Genomic DNA, 21,644 nt, shown 5'->3' with positions numbered 1-21,644 from the left:
ACCAGCCCAAAGTGCGCTGCACTTAGCAGCACTCCCCATGTGGCTCTGGCAGCTCTACTGTATTGGCCCAAATATAAGAATAAGGATAACTCTCACCTGTTTATGGTTGAAAAATGCATTAAAATAGACAAACAAAATTTTCATATCAATGTTTTTCCATGCATCATTACCTTTAAAGAAGAATATAATAAATCTCAGTTCAGTCTGAAAGAATTGTTATTGCAATCTCTCTACAGAAACAAAATATTTGGATTTAATTACTTTAATTTTAAATTAATAGGAAACCAATAAAAATGCACAAATCACAGTGAATGAAAGCCACTTTTTCTAAAGTTTAACTACTTCAGCTTTCACTCTGGAGAATGAATTCTAAACACTTTGCTACTATGTAAGTACACAGCGAAGAGATTGTTACATCTGTCCATCCATTCATTTTCTTCCAGCTAAACTGTTACATTTGTAGTTTAATAATATCTAACAATGTCTTTATGGGCTGGCCGTGATCAAAAGAGGCACCACTTGACCGCCTGTCCAATCCACTTCTACTCTAACATTAACATTAACCTTTGCCAGCAAAGAAAGATTGTACTATTTAAAGTAAGCCTGTGCACATATATGAATGGCAGGGAAATGGCATGGTAATTTTAATGTCACAAAAGGGTCATAAAGTCTGCAGTGTGAGTCATTAACATTGGTTCACAGCATTATCTATTAGACTTTTGCTCCATTTAAAAAAAAACATGATGTAAATGTTAATGTAAAGGTGTGTCCAGGAGGACAAGATGACTTCATTTTATGTGCATTAACTGATCAGATCTTTTTTAGACCATATGAAAATTCATTAGCTACACTATACAGACAAAAGTACTGGGCCTCCATGAGCTGGAAACCCATACCATGAAGCTCCTGGCACACAGCGTTTGTGCTGATGTTAATTACAGTTACATTACAGTTGTGGATCTAGGAGGGATAAGATTTCATGAATGGACTTATTGCAACAGTGGTCTCCTATTACAGTACCACACTGCATGGCTAGGTACTTGATTTTATACACCTGTTGCAAAGGTACTGAGAACAGGTGATTTCAAAGATTAAGAGGTGTGGCCCAATACTTTTATAAATATTTTATGAATTCCTGTTTGGACTAGTTTTACAACAGTCATCATTTTATGATAATTAAACTGACAGCTCTTATAGGATCCCCAGACTGCCATCAGAGACCACCTTGTGGTCTTGCTACTAAGTTTACTGAATTGATCAAAAGTTTTGTTTATTGCATAAAAACGCATTTGATTACCAAGGGAGAAATGAGTTTATTTTTGTTTGTTTCAAAATGTACATATTTTCACTTTGAAACAGGCCGGCTGGGGTGTTGATCAATACTAGCAGATATATGCCGAGGGATAATTTCAATCTCGCTTTCTCAGCAGCACCAAAGCAAATGAACTCAATACAGCTTACTGTGCAAGTGCATCGACACTTCCATTATTCAAAGAAAAAAAACATCTGCTGTTTTGATTACAAAAAGTAAATCATCAAATGTGAAATGACCCCCCCACCACCACCACTTTGAAAAATGTACTTACCAGAAACACTGTCTTATAATTGGGCCAGTACTCTGGTGGTACTCTGCTGTTTATTTCTTCCCTCTGATGAGATTGTGTTGTCAGAGATTTATTGTTCATTCCCAGTGTGTAAATAAACAATGTGTGGTGGATTAGCAAGGACTGTTAAAATTAATTGTTAAACATTTGGATCTGGGTAGAAGGAATCCTTATAAAACGGTTTGTCCAATCCTGCAAACAAATCTACACACACAAAGTGTTAGGATAACACTATATTTGTGCAGTAGATCAAATATGAATTACTCAAGCAGGCTTTTTGAACATAAATCTTTTCTGTCGAAAGGAATGAGAAACACAAAAGGGCATGAAGTGAGAAAGATGAAACATGAGCTATTGGCCTTTGCCTTTATATATTAGCCTTTATAATAATCCTGGCATAACGCTTTTAATGCAAGGTATGCATATATGGATGCCATGTCAATTCATATTAACCCGGAGTTGTATCAAGTCTGCCCACTGCACTTGCATGCATTAGAATTTTGTTATCTACTGTAAAAAAAAAAGAAAAAGAAAAAAAAGGAGTTTCTCCCAACAGAAAAGCTTTAGCGCATTACTTCAGATACCTCTTTATGTGCCTCTATGTGGCCCACTGAACTCTCCCATTGCTTGTACCGACAGTTCTATTGGTAGTTTATGCAGAAGTGTCAAACTATGTGCCATGAAGAGCTCAGTCTACAAGGAGCATGTTACAAACAAAATCACAATAGTTACAAGGAGTTACATTTGAGGTTAGCCACTGCACCACCTTGCCACCATACATATAACAGACTAATTAAAAGCCTTTATTGTAATATATGCACATATGTACTTAAATTAAGTGATCAAGTTTTTTTTGGTTGATTGAATTCAGTAATTAGTTTGATGCTGCTCTCAGATCTGTATGCTAACAATGTAGCGAGAGCTAACAGCAATTAAGCTAGCATGCTCTTTCCAAAGTAGCACCCAGAGGGATTTCTAACTAACCACATCACACTTTATTTGTTTTCTGTGGCCACAAAATAACCTGGAATGGTCCAGTGTTAATTATTTAGCATTATCTCTATACAGCATACTTGTAGTACTTATTCAGCTTTTTATTTCACTACACTTTAATGTCTGCTTGAAAAACTCAGACTTTAACTCCTGTCTGCGAGCAGATTTTTACTGTGTGGAGTCATTGGGGTTTTAGCTAGTCATTAGGGTTTTTTTTATGTATGTATGTATTACTGTAAGTGAGTAAGTGGTAAAATTTTCTTCCAGTTTTAATATAACAAAACTAATAACTTGGAAGACTTTCAAATTCAGCTGACTGAACACAAATTCAAGATTTAGTCTAGTGTGTTTGGGGAAAAAAACAGCAGACTCAGTCCTCCGTAGCACATAGTTTGGCACACGTCACCTGTTATAGAGTATATCTACATATTTGGACAGACTATATACTCAGTTTTGCACTTTGGTTTAAAGTCAATTTATCTGAGCAAACAAATGAATTCCTCAGTTTTATTTAGTTGCTAAAAACCACTCAACTTTCCATGTGTCTATTTGAATGACAAAAAACATTCCCCACATAATTTCATGAAAAAGAATATTTAATATACAGAAAATATCAGTTTGGTAGGTTCACTGATTCAAGCCTTAATAATTAATACCCTCTGTATATTATCAGCAGACACAGATGTAACGTTAGGGGCCCTTGCAGCAGAGATAAACAAACCATAATATGAAATAATGTCAAACTAAAAACTTGTTTGTGCTGTTGTTGCATGAATGCATGTGTTATGGGGCGTGTTTGTGTGTTTACCTGTACCCATTTCCTCACAACAAAAAGTAATCATTTAAAAAGAAAACTGCCATTTGTATGTTTTTGACTTCACATTGTGTAAAATGTAAGTCAGTGTTAAACGCTATCTGAGGCCTGCCACACAAAGTGAGTCGCACGTAGTCATGCACGCACTATCTTTATTCTGATTGAAAATTTGGGGTCAGATGCTGGAACGGAACGTGACTTAATACGGTCTGGTGTTTACGCGAGGATGCACGTGCACTTAATCAGAGCGGAGTGACATGCAGAAGAAATGAAAATGTCACACATGCCTCAGTGGCTATCTTATTGTAGCACACGATTGATCAGCTACCCGCTGCGTCCCCACTCTTGGTTCTCGTGCATTTATGTCATAACAGAGGACGTGTGCAGGAAAAGAAAACGAGAAAGTACTGAGAGTGAACACTTTACGTGATGAAATTCTTCTTTCTGATTGGTTTGTGAAGAGGCGTAATCAGTTCCACCTGCTTATTCTGAGCTTTTTCTTTATTTGGATTTTTCCTTAATAGAATCAGAATATTAGCCTCCATATAAAGAAAGCCTCTAATATGGTTAACATTAATTAAAAGTTAAATTCAGTCCAGTAAACAGTGGATAAACAGCAAAGCTTTGTTACAGAGCACATGCAAGAGGTAGGATTTCACACAAACAGCCACTTACAATTTAATAAAAGTGTGAAATTTGGCTTGACATTCACACAAAGTGGCAGGAAGTGAATTAGAGATACACGGTACTTGAAGGCAGGTAGAGTATGAAATACTATAAAAAAGAATATACACTTGCGTAGGGTTATTAAACAGGGTTCAATATCATCGCTGACATTTTAATGTGCTATGTAAGTCTGTTGTGGGAAATAATAATTTTGCCTTCCTCTCTCATGAAGACAACAATAAATCCCAACTTAGTGTAAGACAGAGCATAATCTCAAAGTGTTTTATTATGATGTCTCTGTAAAGTCTGATTTCTTTTTTTTAAATTAAGGCTTTTTTCAGTTTGTCTGCTGTATATGATAGTGTCATCAGATGTTACAGTTCAGCCTCAAATTTTCTGTTCCTGTCGCGACAGAAGAAGTAAGTTATGTAAATGTAAGCAGTCACTAAAAGCTCTTCATTGTAGTTAACTTGCAACGGCAGATTTTGTTTGTGGCTTTCGGAAGTACTGGCTTTGTGAGAAGACTAGCTGCACTACAAATTATTCATGATATCCTTTTTATAGGGACAGGTGATAAAATGAGCCAAATGTTGAGGGAGCGTTCCTAAGCCCGATTCATGCTTAAGGATGTTTTGATGAATCATTGGAGCCTGCAGTGGGTATCAGTCTGTGCCAACATAAATTCACTCGGGCCTTTTGACTGGAACACCATTCTCTAACTTTGACTCATCGTACCTTCAAACTGCCTTTTGAGTCCTACCTTCGCATGCCGAACATTTTTTTTTTGTAGTACCTCCCGTTTTGTAAGGGCCTCTGTTTTGTAACCGCGCACACAAAGATCTTTCAAATATTTATGAGTTAACTTTCTCAGAAAGGCAAAGTCACTGAACCAGTTTCACAGAATAACTCTGTGCCCTTTGCACTTATCGTTTTAACACTTGCAGTATTTACTGCTGCTGCTTGGATCTTATAAGAAGATTCCCCCCTCCCCTCTTAGGTCTCCTCACCAAGTTCACCAAGATAAGAAAGCCAAAGTTAGATCCAAAGTTAAAAACTGCTTTGTGAGCCAGGCCTCTGAAATATATTGTTATCCCTGCTATTTTCTTGTTGTGTGGTTATGTGTGTCTTAGCTTGTTGACTTTTATGTTACCTTGTCTTCATGTGCCTTAATAGTTGAGGCATTTTCTTTACAATGTGGGTTTCTACTGGTTTGGATTAGTGTGGGTTAAACAGTACTGTGCAAAAAATATTGAGCCACCCTCATTTCTTAACATTTTATTTCCAAGAACAACAAGATTATTGTTCAGATTTCCTGGTCAGTGGTTCTTCAGGCTTTTTTGTTCCTTTCTTTCACTCATTTTCAATCTATTCCTAGTTCCTGAAGCTGCTGAACAGTGATCTATGAATGATTCAAGCATAAAAAGACACCAAAGTCCAGGGTTGAACCAATGTTTTGTCTACATATAACGGTCAGCTTATCAAAGAACTACTTTAGCCAAAACACATAATTTCTTTCCAATTCTTTACCCGAATCTACAAAAAATGTCAAATATAACACAGTTTGACAGGCACAAAATTTTAATTTATAATAATCAGCAAAGTGATTCTCAAAACCTTGGAATATCTTGACATGCAGAAAAGAAAAGTAGATTATATTCCACTGTGCAATGTCATCTTTTTTTTCTTTTAGCATGATAATGATACCAAACACACTGCAAATCTTATATATAGTATTTCAACGTGTGGTTGCACAAGTTTCAATAAATTATTGCACAATTTGTCCAGTTTTACTAAGAATATTGTAAAGAAGTCAGCGGTGGCTCAATATTTTTGTCTATATTTGTCATTTTGCTGTACATGTACTCCATTTGAGTCGTTTCACTTATGATTTCTGTCTGTGAAACTAGTTTATAGCTAAATTTGTCTGTGTGTGTGTGAGAGAGAGAGAGAGAGAATGAGAGAGAGAGAAAGAGTCCAATTATATGTCATATACTACTGCCGCTATTGCCTCCTCATGACTTGGCTCCGCCCTCCTTCCCCCAGGACAAGACCAGCGCTCTGAGCCTCAGCAATGTGGCGGGAGTCTTCTACATCCTGATTGGAGGCCTAGGCCTGGCCATGCTGGTGGCACTGGTGGAGTTCTGCTACAAGTCCAGGACCGAGTCGCGCCGAATGAAGGTGTCCACCGCGCGAGCTGCTGCTGCCTCAGCCGCTCAGGCCTTTCACTGCTCAGCCTTAGACAGTGGTGCTAGCGCCCCCTACACAGAGCTGCAGAGCTACGGCCTGTACGCCAACAACACTGTTAAGATATAAGGGCAGAGCACAGCCACGGGGTAGGAAACGCTGTGATCAAGCCATGATGATGATGATGATGATGATGATGACATCTGCCTCCACACCCCCTCCCCGCCCATCTAACCGTGATCACAGTAGGGCCTCCCACGGCTTCCAGTGCAAACGCTCTCCTGTACTTCTCTCTACCTCTGCCGCTCCCTCGCTCAGTCTTTATGTCACTGATCTCCTGCAGTGTTGTTCAATCACTTGATTCCAAAATTGCCCTTATGCCTGTTTCGTCACGTTCGAGAAGTAAGTTTTCAGAGCAGTTGCTTAGAGTTTCATGTGTTAATGTGGCAGGATTGTTAGCATGTAGCATTTTTTTTATGTAGTTAGTTTTTGCCTTTGAAGTCACATGTAGATGGATTATTTGTCACTATATGTTGTTCTCTAACTTATATTTCCTTCTTGACTGTGTGGTTAAGTACACATGTTGCTTTTCGATGTCACACTGCACAATGTTCCTCACAGGCCTTTTGTTAAAACCCCTTACTTAACCCATTACAAAAATCTACCACAGCACAGGTATAAAGGCAATTTGAATCACAGTGGTACATCTATCTACTTCTGTCCCTCTGAGCAATTCTCTGCCCTACTCCTTCTTCTCTTTTTGCTGACTGTCTCGCTAACGCAGGCCCCATTGTGGTGAACATCGTTTATATGTATACCATAAGGCAGACGTGGTGCGGCTCGCATGTCTTCCATCACTGCTTTGACCTCGAAAAGTCTTAACTCAAACTGCTGTTATGTTCACAGATCTAAAATGCAGGACTTGTTGCTTTATACTTTACTGGTAGATGTGAGGTTTCGTCTTCAGTAGCTGTTAGTTATCAGCTTCGTGGATCAATTTACAACAAACAGCCTCTGATTTATTCTTCCAGCTTCAAAGCCCCCCCGGGGCGCACTGATATCGTTTTCATGTAAACAAAAAAAAAAAAGGCAGGCCGAATGCGAGGAGTGATCGTCTACATGAAATCTCTTATGTTTTAATCAGCCCACAAAGGGGCCACCTGATCAGTATGCTGAAGAGAATGGCGAGGAGCCTATTAGTCCAGCGGTGCCTTTATGCTGTTTGACTTGAAAGAAACAACAACACCGTTCCAATTAGAGGCCGGTGTAATTCTCCAATTACCAGCACTTACTGGTCGCTCCAGATCGCACTTGCTTTGCCCGATTTAATCAGCTATAGAATGCGGACAGATAGCGAAGTGGCACGCGTGGGCACGTGCACGCACACACACAAGCATCACACATCATTAAGTCAGCATTCGAGCCCAGTGGCTTTTATTGCGCTAGACTGGAGAATGAAGCTATTAAACCAATGAGTGAAGCCTCAGCTCCCTTCTCTCTGCCCACCCTTCACTCGGCTCCTCCTGCTACAAATTGGGACATTTGATGCACAATGTCTGGTACCCCAATTTTAACACCAGCAAATATAACTGATAAGGAATGTTTAACAGTTTACTTGCTCCAGATTTTTTGGGCGTGCCCACACAACATTCAAAAAGGAACATGCGTACATGCAGCAGACTCTTTTGTGCGTGTATTAACGTAAAAAAAAGACTAGAAAAAAGTCGAACTTCTCTGCAGACATTATCTGTGTGCTGCTAGCTCAAACTGTTGCATTCACCGTTTTGATTACAAGATATCGCATGTGTGCACAAATACACCAAAATCTGATCTGTGGGCTAATTGCGATGTTTTTGCTTCCAACAGCAATCCATCAACGACGCCATGCGCTGCTCCACCCTGACCAGGATGAGTGGCAACGGGAGCGGCGGAGAGAACGGACGAATCCTCACCCATGACTTCCCCAAGACCGTTCAGACACTGCCCTGCATGAGCCACACCGCCAGCATGGGACTGGGTGCCTCCGGCATGTGAACATCATATTACTGTGCTGGCGGCGAGGGGATAGGCAGGGTGGGGCAGAAGAAGAAGAGCACAGGACTCTAATAACCTCAAAAAAACCATAACAAAACCCATGGCTGTCCGGTTTGACCCATCTATTCTCCCGGCTTTCCCAACTTGAACAAAAACTTACTGCCAAAACGGACTCTTAAAAACCGCTCCTCGCAAATGATGAACAGAGAATTGCAACTTTTTTTTCCTTTTTTTTTAGTAAGTGGGTGTTTGAAAAATAGATATCGAAAAAAAGAAGGGAAACGTGCTGCAATAAAGAAGTCGTCAACTGGGCGTGTTTTTGGACTTTTTTTTTTACCGTGTTCATTTATGTGGAAAAAAAAAGAATTTTATTCTTCAGTGTGACGCCTGCGCTGTGCCATTTCGATGGAGCTGTTGACGTTAGTCTGCTTGTGCAATATCTTCACCTCCACTGCTGACCTTGTACTACCTAGATGCTTTCCGATGGCTGATGGATCATGTCTTTGCACAGATGTGGTAGAGGAGGACAGACACTTGTGACTGCTACGATGATATGATGTTGTTTTCGGGACGTCCCCACCTTCCTTCACTCTTACATTTATACTCCATTTTTGAAGGACTAAGTGCTCAGAGTAGCATAGCCAATTTTTGTGAGATAGTGGTTTACGCTAGATTGATAGCGCAGATTAGTTCGTCTCACGTATTTTTGATTTGACTTGTGTTTCAATGACGGTTAATGATGTTCAAATCAGAAACTGTCCAGGCTACAACAAACAAGCATTGCTGCTAGACCTCATTGAACACATCATGCCTTGTCTTAGTGCCACATGACCATTCAAATGCGGAACATTGTACACAGATTGAGTTTGAGTACTTACATTGATCATCATTGGGCACATTCATAAATGCTCACCTCAACCTACGTGAAAAAGAGAATGGAGATGACACAATGACACATTATCCTGTATGTACAATACTGAGTGACCTTACACTGTATTCTGCTGTTGTGACATTCATAGCATAATCACTGATACACTGGACAGTCTGTTTGAAGACACATTTAGAGTTTATCTACAGTTGTCGCAGCATTGATGTGTTTTGTTCAATACTGAGCGAAAAAGCCCACACAGCACAGCAAGGAGGGGGTGCGATTGATACACTCGATGTGACTGACAGATTTGGAGTCAGTATTGCTATTGGAAGTCAAGGTTATGATGATCACTGCGCTGCTTGGCTCTCCCGAGTTCTCCCTTTCAGATCACATCAAGTATCGAGGAATCAGAGTGACAGGCCTGGGACATTAGAGGGCAGATGTGACAAAGGGCAGACATCCTAGGTTTGGCATTTAGGCCCTAAAGTAAGATTCCATACCAGAGCATTTCAGTACATTTAACATAAAACGACCGTCGGTGATGCACTTTGCATTTCTTGGGCCCATTTTGTCACACACTATGGTAATTTATATTCCTATGAATAAGTGGCCAACGGCAGAAAACAAACCTTTAGCTAATTCTGTGATTTAAAACGGAAAGATGATGTAACAGGAGGGAAAAGGAGAAACACTGGCATGATTCTATAATTTATTTTTTTCGTTTATTGACAATAATTCCAGAGATGCGAGGATACCAACAATTTTCACTTTCGTTTTTTTTTCATTAGAACAATTTAAGTGTTTTGCTGCTGTCTGTACTAGTTTATTTGTTTTATATAACCAGGAGAAATGTGTTGTCACATATTTCAGTATGAAGATGTTTTAATCAAAACGTGATGACAGTGTTGACCCCCGTCACTCTCACGAGGCTCTGTTCATCAATAAATCACAACGGGCCGAAACAGCTTTTGCTTAAATCCCATCTGTCCTCAAACCAACATTTTACACACAAGTAAGATGTTCATGAATATTCTCGTGACAGTAGTAATTATAATAACAGCACACATTTGTTTTCATGTATGAAAATAGTTTTCATATATGCAAACCAATGAATTGCCTCCAACCATGTACCAACAAATGACAGTCAGCTGTAATTTTTTTCACAAAGTGCATCACATATTAAAACCTAATTTATATGTATTTTTTCAAGGTTTATTAGGAAATAATCCTTAAAGCAGTTCATTCATTAATAATGTGGCTTTCCCACTTATCCAGTAACTACGGGGAATCACGTGTCCGTTTTTTTTTTATACTTTTTCTATGATAGCCCTCTCTGCATTTTCTTTACAGAGAAATAGTGCTACCAATCATTTCTATCTATGCTGACTGCAAATAGCGGGAGAACCTGTTATTTTAGAAAAACTGAGAACATACACATGGTGATAAGAAATGTATTTGATGTTGCACACTTATAGTAAATGCACAAAAGCATATAAGTGGATAGGGTCCAGTGCTTTAGCTTTTTCCTTTTTTTCCTCCCCAGGCTTGCACATTTTGCGACCAATGCGTAATGCCTTGATCATCCTTAGGAATTTTGTGTTTTGCCAGCCTCTCTGAAGCATTCAGTCCCAGTTTCTCTGAATGTTACAGTATTAGTGCAGCAAAGGTGCAGGATAAAGTGAAGGAAATATGCAGTATTCTGGTTTGTTGTATGGAAATGAAATTTCAGCAGGGTCAGGTGACTCACTGATATTTTTTTAGGTAGTATCAGAGCAATAAGTTACAGTATCAGACTTTGACTAGTTCATTTTTGTTTTGAAAGATTGGTAATCATAGCTGGTTTTGTTCTTTTCATTGGATTTGTCAACAATAATTAAAAAAAATATATAGACTATTGCCAAGCTGATTGTTTAAATGGAGTAGTCGTACAGCTGAAAAATGTGCCAGGAGAGAAATCACTAACAGTTTGTTTTTTTTTTTTTCATAACACATCAGAGCCTGGAGCTATGTAAAGGATGCATTATGTGCCTTCAGCCAGCATGAACATCTTTTCCTCTTACATAGCTATCACTCCACCTCAGTCCACCTCCACAAATATTCCACTGCAGAGTACAGCAATTTCACATACCCAAATTGTTAAAAGGCTTTCAAGTAAATATAGGAAATGCCGAAGTTTAAGCAGATGAAGCAAGTTGAGGGAAATGTGGGTAAAAATTAAAGTTTTTTTTAAAAGTGGGTCAAAATTATAGTCATTGAAAAGAGAAGTCCTAAAATGCATCAACCATCACCACTGGCTTGATATCTGCGTGTCTTTAACAGTGTCCAAGGGGGTGATTTTAGTCTAAGGTGACTGGAAGGTTGAAGCGCTTGAAATGGGATTTTCACTGCTGTTGGATGCCAGAGGTCAGCTTTAGATTATGTACTGCAGAATCTAGCTGACCTCTTATTTTACAGCCAAGCGCCTGTACAAAGGCAGCACTCATCCTCTGCTTCCACAAATGGATGTGCTTTTATTTTTATTCCTGAGTTTGTATCCTTTTTTTTCCTTTTTCAAGGGTACCAAATCTAATGTAGAGCCTCTCTTTCCGCCATATCTTCATAAAACAAGTGGGCAAGCAAAAATCATACATATCTCCATATTGTTATGTATATAAAAGGATTTTTCTCTTCCCCAGTGAAAATGTTTGTTCTCCTTTAAATCAAGCCTCAGTGTACCAGAATTAGTTACCTGCCGTGTGAATACTTTTTTCTTTCCTCCTTCATATGCGTCTTCTTTTTTCTGATGATGTATTAATTACTATGACAGCACAGCACTCTTCTGTGGAGGCTTTATCTTGGGAAAATGTTTTATATGGCATAACAGGATTTGTAAAAAAAAAAAAAAAATTAAACAAAATGAAAAAGTTTTTGTTTTTTTTTTTAAAAAAGGGGACATTCAGTGTTTGTATTGTAAAGGAGAATTAGGTGGCACTTTGAAGGCTATAAAAAAAAGTAAACCACACACTGATGTTAAATAATCTGCAGACGCTTTTTGTTGTTCAAAGCCAGTTTAGAGTTGATTTTAATTTAATCTCCTGTTGGTTTTTTTTGGTTTTTTTGAAGTGCTTAAAATCTACCACCATGTGAATATTTTTTTTTTCATGGTACTTTTACTACTGGAATCTAATCACCAGAAACACTGTCATGTTTTTTTTTAACTCTACAAATGTTAAAATTGAGTTTTAAAGTTCAAAGTTCAATAAATGGGTTCAAAGTTTTAAACTAAATAAATATAAAAGAATACAGAACACTGTTAGGAGTCAGACTTTTGAGAAATCTTCTTTTTTTCTAACCAAAGTGTCCTGGAAAGAAGTCATCATGCTTTTGTAACTGAATAAAGGAATAAACTATGGATATTTGTTCAGTTTTATTTCCACTGGAGTCATAAATCTCACTCCGTGCCTTAGGCAAATGGTATATGACTTTAGATATTACAAGCAGAGAAGGATAAAGCGCTGCCCGGGTCTGAAAGGAGTGCACTGATCCAAAAAAATAATAATAATCTGAGGTAGTCTGTTTTATTTGAAAGCGGACGAAGGAAGACGGTGTTACATAAGCTGCTAGACAACTGAACAGAAACAATCAGGGTCACAGAGATTAGTGAGTACAGACACTTAATCAAGCAGCAACTCAGTGTGCAACTCACTTGAATTAATTGGGATTTTGTAATATGCATCATTTGCTGTATAAAAACAGGCAAGTGCATATGCATTACCAAAGAGCAAAGACGCACACATATATATATCTATCTATCTATACATATACATATATGTATGTGTGTGTGTGTGTGTGTGTGTATATATATCAGTGGATGTAAAACGGTGATGGCATTCTGTTCATTCTGTGTGAAAACTGACATGGCAGTCATTTTTCCCATTGTAGACATTTAATCTATAACAGCTCTTTTTTTATTAACCCAGTTTATTAGGCCAGCAGTCAGATAGTGTTTCTTTTCTGTTCCATGCACCTTTGTTATTTTTTTTACATGAAGTACCTGCGTTATGCTGTTATCATTCCTGCCCCACACGGTAGTACTCCAACCTGTTCAGCTGTTGTTATGTGAATTAATTCAATTCAGTCAGGAAGCTCGCTTAGAACGAAGCTATTGTGTGAAAGCGGTCTATGTTCTATGTTTGGCTCATCTCACCTCATCACTCCCCAACAAAAACAGCATGATCAGCACAGCAGGGGAGTCGTGATAATAGCGTTCCCCCTTCCCACTGGTGAAAGAAAACCCAGAGTGTACAGGTGGATGCTGATTGGAAGCACTTTTTGAGAAATTCTATATGAACAGTCATAACAAGTGTTACCATAGCTTTCGAAGGAGACAGCGCAGCAGTAAAAGATCCAGCAGAGCACTGACGGCTTTAATACTCCACAGTGATTAGCCCCTAAAGCCTTAACCTATTTTCTGAAATTTTCTCTTCAAAATGCATCCCAAAATCTGTCAATGAGAGCTCAACAACTTTGAACAACCTTGGAATGATATGCCCAAGGGACGCTTTGCAATACAATAGATCCCTGTCACCAAGCTTGTGGGAGATTTTATTACTTCACTTCTGCTAAATTAGGTACTAAGCTTGTCTTATAATAAAAAGCAGTAGTAGTTCTAAAAAGCAGAAACTGTTCATTTTTACCAGGGGCCAACTTTATTGAATGCCCAGAAATCTTCTAAAAACCTGCTTTTCAAGGACTTCCATGGGTGTTGTATACCTGTGTGCACATTTAGAGAATAAGATTAAAACAAATGAAAAACAAATCACACTCACCAGACACTTCACTGTGTACATCTGTTCTTCTGCTTGTTAATACAAATATCTGATGAGCCAATCATATGGCAGCAACTCAGTTCAAACTGAACCAGAATAGAGGCAAAAGTTGATTTAAGTGACTTAGAACGTAGCATGGTTGTTGGTCAGAGTATTTCAGAAATTGTTGATCTAATGGGTTTTTCTGTCTGAAAAGGAGAAACTATCCAGTATTTTCAATATTCAGTTCTCTAGAAGAAGATGCCTTGTTTATGTCAGAGGTCACAGGACAATGGCCAAATCGCTTCAAGCTGATAGGAAGGAAACAATAACCACATGCTGTGGTATGCAGAAGAGCATCTCTGAATCCATAACACGTCAAACCGTGAAGCAGATGGGCCACAGCAGCAGAAGACCACATCAGGCTCCAGTCCTGTCAGCTAAGAACAGGAAACTGAAGCTACAGTTCACACAGGCTCACCAGAATTGGACAACAGAAGATTGGAAAAATGTTGCTTGATCTCAAGAGTCTCAAGAATTTATTCCAAAACAGATAAAAGCACGGTTCCATCCTGCCTTGTATCGACAGTTCAGGCTGGTAGAGAGGGATGGGACAGCGTTTATGTGAGGGACTAGCATGGTGAACCTACTTTACCTAATTACCTAAAATAACTGACAGATAACTGCCAAGTCAGGCTTATGTGCTTTTATAATTAGCAGCAAGTGACCAAGTATGCATGGTTTCATCATTCAACTAGAACTATCTTTCAATTAGAACACATAATTCTTACAGAGAAGTGTCATTTTTGAAAGTGTATGTACTCTTGACAACAAATACTTCTACACTTTAGCAAAGTTTTGAATGTGCAAAAGGAAAAACGCCCTAATACATCCTGTGTTGCCTATATTTTATTGACACGAAACTCACATCATCTCAAACGGGCTTCTTGAACATCACAGTGAGTCCTCCGTACCCCAATGGCCTCTACAGTCACCAGACCTCATGCTGTGTCAGTGAAGCTGCTGATGGCTGGGTACAAATCTTACCCCTTGACGATTCAAATTCTTTTTAGCACACTAATTAATCTATTTCCCCGGGTATGTTGCATATATTTAGACTTGATGCATCATCCTTTTGATGCATAAGGGGTGAAAACAAAAAAAAGAAGAAGAAATAGTTTTCATTTCTTGGGATAAACATTTCATGCAACACCCGCTTCTCATGTCACTGTTCAGCCTGGAAGAAGAAATTATTATTATAATGAAGATACAAATATAGAATGTACCAGCGTGCGCTGCGCCGAGCACACGCGCCTTTGAGTGTGTGTGTGTTTGAGTTTGTGTGTGTGTGCACTTATGTGTTACATTAGAGATAGCAGGGTGTCATGCTGTGTCACACCCCATGATTAGTGGCATCAACCGTTGGAGAGGCCCCACTCTTTTTCACTCTGACAGCCAGCGGCCTACTGTATAATTAACATCTCTTTTGTCTCTCTTTCTGCCGCTGTCTCCTTTTTTTTCTGAGTGAGGTGTTTTCAGCAGTCACAGGATTTTTGCAGTTTTGTTTACCTCCTCTGACCTGGTAACTTTCTAAATTCTTGTTGTGACTTTGAAATAGGGCTGCTTGAAGAAACTTGTCTGACATCTCAGTGTGATTTCCTGCGCCACGGGCCTGAACTAACCACCTGTATTCACTAGGTCTGATATGTGACTGTTAATGTCTAATAGACATAAAGAGTCTGACAGCTCAAATGAACTTTATCTAAGGAGAATGAAATCATATCCCTAGGTTTCAAGAGCCCAAAACAGTCAGACTTTATCTAAAATTAAATCTGGATGTGCCACCTGTCCTGGATATTGGAGGATGGGTAAATAACATAATTTAGGCTGTCCTGTAAAGCTTTACTTTACTTTCTTCATGAGTGCACTATAAAAAAAAATGCCCTTCAACATCAAATTAATGAAGTTCTCAGAGAAAACTTGCAGATAAAAGAAAGCAGTCATATTATGTACGAGTAAAGAAAAAAGTTTGATAAGAAAGAAGTAGGCATTCGAATGTAGGGAGCAGGGAGAATATCTTGTTCCAGCCTGGAGAGTCATTGAAAGTGAATGCTAGCTAATTGTGTCCAGGTGCAGATTCCCCACACTTTCTATCCCTCATTAGAGAACTGTTGATGAGCGGCAGCTGAATCATACCTACACAAGTGGACACACGCACGCACGCATACTCACACTAATAAGCATATTCACAGATTTTCTAATAGGGATGGTTGATTAGCAGTGGGGCCATTTGCCAAGAGACCAAGGCAAACACAGATGTGGACACACAAACACAGGCTCGCGAAATAGTTCAGCTTTGTAGATGAATGTGTCTGACAAGTCACTCAAAGTATTTTTTTTCCTTGTAAGAGAATATTTACAGAAGCACTAAAATGCCTGAGGTTACTTTTTTAAAGAAATGTCCCAGGTTAAAAAGGACCAAAAAAACTGAGGATATAGTACAGCAGGGTGTACAACTCTCAAATAAAAGGCACGAGCAGGTGGGAAAAGCACAAAGAAGTGGTTCACAAGTGATCAGAGGACAAAGTCTCTAGTTTGAGAAACAGATGCTTCAAAGATCCTCAGGTACCAGTAACAGCCTGATGTTCCGGTTTGTTAAGGGAGTAGTAAGCCTGCACATTACTGCTTTTTAAATGCACGTGTGTCAAACATAAGGCCTGGGAGGCCAGGCTCGAGCCAGCAAAGACTCCAATCCAGCCCTCTGGACGGCTCTGGAAAACGTGAAAGAGTGCCCAGGTCTTGAACTTTTAACAGTGTAGTCATTAGTTTTACAGCTGATGATAAAGAATCCCTCCTCAATAGCTGCTCAGACTAGATCAAAGTAATGAAGTAATAAACAATTAAATGTCAGAATTTCCAGTTTATTTCACTACTATATTCATTTGATTTTTACTGTGGGTTTACAGAAAAAGGATTTTATTTTTTTATAACTTAAGTTCAAAGTAACCTGTATGTGGCCCATGTTGTAAAATGAGTTTGACATCCCTGCTTTAGGACTGCATCCTTCAGTCCTTTACCTTACACTTCCCTGAAGTCCAGTTTTGGTGGCGGCAGACTAAGCAGTGTATTCCAAATGTCCTTCTTCCCAGCAACACTTTCTAGTTCCTTTTGGGGAATCCTGAGATGCTGCCAGGCAAGATGAGATATATACTGTAATCTCTCCAGCAGGTTTTTCTTTCTTCTTCAGTGTGTCATGATTTATGAGATGAATCATCATCAATTTGCAAAATCTAAATGCATTTTAATGACCAACTAAATCACTGTGGGTTTTGCTTTCCACAATAATTAGTGAACACAACAAAGCACAAATTTCAGCTTCTGTATTTTGAGACCAGGTTTTTGTCTAAGGCGCTTCTGTTGTTTAATTGTGCTATTGGCCATAAATAAAATAGACCTCATAGTCAGCACAACACATGGTGCATGTTTAAGGTATATTCTCATGGTTCCTGGTTTTTCTGGATTGTTTGTCGTTGTTTCTCCTTCGCTCCTCACCTGTGCACCCTACTCACCTGCCACCTATCACGAATTATTACTTACCCACCATCCATCATCAATGACTGCTCCCATGCTACTTAAGGCCTCAGTGGAGACTGATTCCTCACTGGAAATCACCTAGCGATTTCCTTGTGTTCTCCTAGTGCTCCTCACCAATGTTCCCTCTAAGCTGCGCGCGTGCGCAATCGCGCACTGCTGGCACGGTCTCTGCGCACAGAAAATCTGTGTTGCGCACAAAAAAAATATCTAACCTGAATTGAAATTAAAATCAATACGTTAATCAATCAAAAAATGATATGGCAACATGGCATTTAGTTGTTTAGGAAGGGGGGAAGTTTTAGCAGTGACGGCGGTGTTTTGAGATGTGAGAGATTTGCAACGTTTAGCGTGTTTGGAGTCTAAAGTTAGTGTGTTGTCTTGTGTAGTTAGTGTGTAATGTAGTCAATAATTTTGTTGTGTGTGTCAGAACAGTGAGGCGACTGCTGAATGTTACAGGTGTTACAGGGGTGATACATCTCCTGTTGTCAGGCCTGCAGGTATCAGGCTGTTGTTCTCCTTTATCTCATAGTGGACAGAAATTATTTTTTGGAGAGGCACAAATAATTTGTGTGGCATCAAATTTGATGCAGAACTGCTGATTGTTCTGTAAATAGTTTGAAATGTTTATTTAAAAAAACGCCCACACTGCATTTTTAGGTAAACAGTTGCAAAAAACTTTGTTGTTTGCAAAACTCAGTTACTTTTTTAAAGAAGTAACTATATAATTAATTGCCCAACATTGGTCATTATATACTGTATTTTGCAGACAGAGAGTTACAGGACTCTCTCCCAGCCCACAGACTCATAATACAAGTCAGAGCTTTATTAAAAAAAAAAGAAAAGAAGTTGTGTTTTCAAAATTGGAGTTCAAGTTATTTTTACTTTTACAAGATTTTTTTAAATTTCCCTTGTAAGTGGGCTAAAGCACTTAATTAAAAGTAGTCTAACATAAATGCTGTAATTTGATTATTTTCATAAACCATGTAACTTGGATGGATTCGATGCTGGCGTGACCACGGTGCACATGTCTAATGTTGCTCACAGGGGTCCAAGGGACCGCTCAGGGAGTTTGTGTGTTTGCTCAGACACATGAAAAATTAGAGGGAACATTGCTCCTCACTAACGTCAGCATCTCTTCTTGTGTATAGATTTCCCTGGACCCTGGCCTATTTCCCTTCCCCGTGGATCCCGAGTGCATGAGCACGTGTGAGAGCGAGTTTGGACTGGATTAGTGTGCGGATTGTCGTGAGTCACAAACTGTGTGAAGAGGAGTTTGGACCTTCCCTTGTCACCTTGTGATACTTGTGTAAATAAACCACCTTTTGACTTTTCATTCAGAGTGATTCCTGCGTTTGAGTCCAGCATTCGTAATCATGACATATTTTTTTCATCTCTAAAATAAATAATGTATTTACCACAGTTCTGTGGTCTACATAGTAAACTTGGAGGATAGAAACAAAGTATCAGTCCAATACCAGCGTTGGTATCAATACTATCAAGTACTTGTTCTTGGAAAACCTCCAAAGAGAAGTGCCCAGAAGGAATTCTAACCAGATGCCTGAAACACCTCAATTGGCTCCTTTTGATATAAAAGAGCAGCAGGTCTAGTCTAAGAACTCCAAAACTCTCTAAAACTCCTTTTAGCTGCTTCTATTTGCGACCTTACTTTTTTGCTAATTATCCAGACTTCAGACTATAAGTGAAGATTGGAATATAGGTGGGTTCATGAGTTCAATACCTGTGATAGTAAATATCAAATCCACTGACTTTTGCTCTTAGATTTATGGTTTTTGGAATTGTGCCGTTCCATTCTTCCAGGATATAGACACATCAAAATGGCTGTAAAATAACTGTTTGGGGTAAGGATTTAGCAAAGGGCCAATCAAATATTTTCTGTTTTATTTGTCAAAATCATTTGGGGGATTTGGTTAAAAATACACAGGTGGGCTTGTGTCTTGTATATGGCCTAAAAATAATAGACTGTACAGCTACAATGACTGTAAAGGCATCAACATTTCAATAACCACCCTCTATACTCCTAGTAGATGCTACCTGTTCTTCTGCTCATGAGAATATTTTTAATTCAATCATAACTTATGTTGGTTGAATACGTTGCATTTGTGTGTAATGTTGATACTGTGTGTGTTTTGTTTTTTAAATCAGGTTTTGTTCGAGCGTCTTCTCCTGGCGTGTGAGCCATGTTTTTCCAAATAGAAAAAGAAAGGAAATCAATAGCGGTGAAGACGATGCTGTCAGCCCATGTTGGAGGGACGGAGTAAAGTCTCGCAGCCATCAAGGAGGCAACGCTTGTTCCTCATTGGCGCAGCTTGAATAAACTGACTCTGTCTCTAATAAAAGGGCACCGTCACACACAGCTTCACGCCTGTTGCCTCTTCCTCATTATCTTTACCTTTCATGTCACTTGTAATTCACCTGTTTCTCTTTTTGCCCCTCTTGGACCTGTCCATTGTTTCTTCATGTGTGCTGTTTTTACACCCACAAGCAGCTGCAGGCAGTGACTGCACACATTTCTGTGTGGGAGTTCTCTCTCTCTGCTTTTATCCATGAGCAAAGACACACAGACATGGACACGGGTGCATATAAACCCGAGCAAGCGCACATGCACACACGCTACACCCACAAAGATGCTGCAAGACTGAAGCCCTGTTATAGCATGTAGCACCTCTCGTCTTTCATCCATCTAGCCCTCCGGCCCTTTCTTTCATTTGAGTGACTGACACTTACACCACGACGGAAACTGAAGGAAATCTGAAGAAAACATCTAATGACACGTTGACAATACAACGAAACAGCCCTTGGGCGGACTTAGTTCTCCCTTGATTAACACGAACGTATAACGCATAAAAACGTGCATGCTTTCTTTTTATCGTTGCAATCACACATGCAATATTTTAGCCATTTTGGATCCTTTTTCTGATTAAATCCTTCAGTGGTTAGGTACACTTTATTTTTCACTTGCATCAGAAGAAGCTGCAAAATTTAAAGGATTTCAGCTAGTGCACAGATTTGGAAGACCATTATCTGCATGCCTACCTGAGATAATGTCTCAAAATCAAAGACTATGCCAGTAATTGATTGATTGATCGTTACAATTTCTGCAGCCACCAAAGTGGTGAATGTTTTTATATCTTTTGTGGAGGAAGACAGATTAATCAAAAAGCATGGAACATTAAGTAAGGAAATAGTTGATTTAGGTCCGCAGTAAGATTCTTGCTGCATTCATTAGATACAGTTTCAGCAATCTCAATTTAAGGAAGCAGGAAAAAAAAGAAAAAATAGATACAGATAGATAGCTCTGTATATGTGTATAAAAATTTCCCTCTCACCCCTGCGGGTGGTCTATCCTTCAAGCTCAGGTCCTCTAGCAGAAGCCTATACATATATATGTACATATATGTACATATATGTACATATATATATATATATATATATATATATATATATATATATATATATATATATATATATATACATATAATTTTATATAGAGAGAGGTCTTTTTTTAATTATCTAGCATACCTTATACACACAAACTCTCACACACACTACTATATGATGAAGAAAGTCTGAACCAGCAGTTTACGATGATAAATCATACAGTGGGTATTCTTTGGCAGACTTACTGATAGCAATAATTTCACTCTTATTAAGATTCAAGTCATATCCAGAAATCTTGCAGAAATATTCAACAGACTCCATGAAAGAGATGAGCTGGAGATAAGAAGGGTCACATACAAAAGGACTGCAAAAAAAAGTCAAAAGAAAAAGATGGGTGTTCCATCAGAGTGGCAAATAGAATAGCCCTTTATTGTCATTATACAAAGAAAATGTAGGTGCTCCACACCAACTGTGCCAGAATAAAATAACCCTGGACTCACGGGACATCCTTGTCTAGCCGAATGATAAAAGTGGAAACGATCTACAAGTGTGCTGTTGGCCCTAACAAAGGCTAATTATTTCTTGGAATAAAGTCGTTTATTCCAAGAAATATTTTTCCCCCAAAGCCAAATTTCTCTAGAGTGAAGAAAAGATTTTCCACTCTATCAAATGCTTCCTCAGTGTCTAAAGATATCAAA

General features: G+C 38.8%; 1 protein-coding gene across 2 annotated transcripts in view; it reads left to right on the top strand.

Annotated features, from left to right (window-relative positions):
• gria1a (glutamate receptor, ionotropic, AMPA 1a) overlaps nucleotides 1-12,541 on the top strand; it is a 73,165-nt gene extending 60,624 nt beyond the window's left edge. Inside the window, exons 15-16 of one of the 2 annotated variants that reach the window (XM_063490357.1) lie at nucleotides 6,121-6,255; nucleotides 8,128-12,541. In XM_063490357.1, the coding sequence (XP_063346427.1) occupies nucleotides 6,121-6,255; nucleotides 8,128-8,295 (303 nt within the window). In that variant the 3' untranslated portion in view covers nucleotides 8,296-12,541. Of the gene's footprint in view, nucleotides 1-6,120; nucleotides 6,411-8,127 lie in introns of both variants that reach the window. The other variant, XM_063490364.1, reaches the window with a different exon arrangement.
• Nucleotides 12,542-21,644: the final 9,103 nt, after the last annotated feature.

This window comes from Pelmatolapia mariae, linkage group LG2 (genome assembly GCF_036321145.2).
Source record: "Pelmatolapia mariae isolate MD_Pm_ZW linkage group LG2, Pm_UMD_F_2, whole genome shotgun sequence".
Classification (NCBI taxonomy): Eukaryota; Metazoa; Chordata; class Actinopteri; order Cichliformes; family Cichlidae; genus Pelmatolapia; species Pelmatolapia mariae.
Note: the sequence above shows the minus strand (reverse complement) of the source record. Positions and strands in the feature narration are given on the sequence as shown.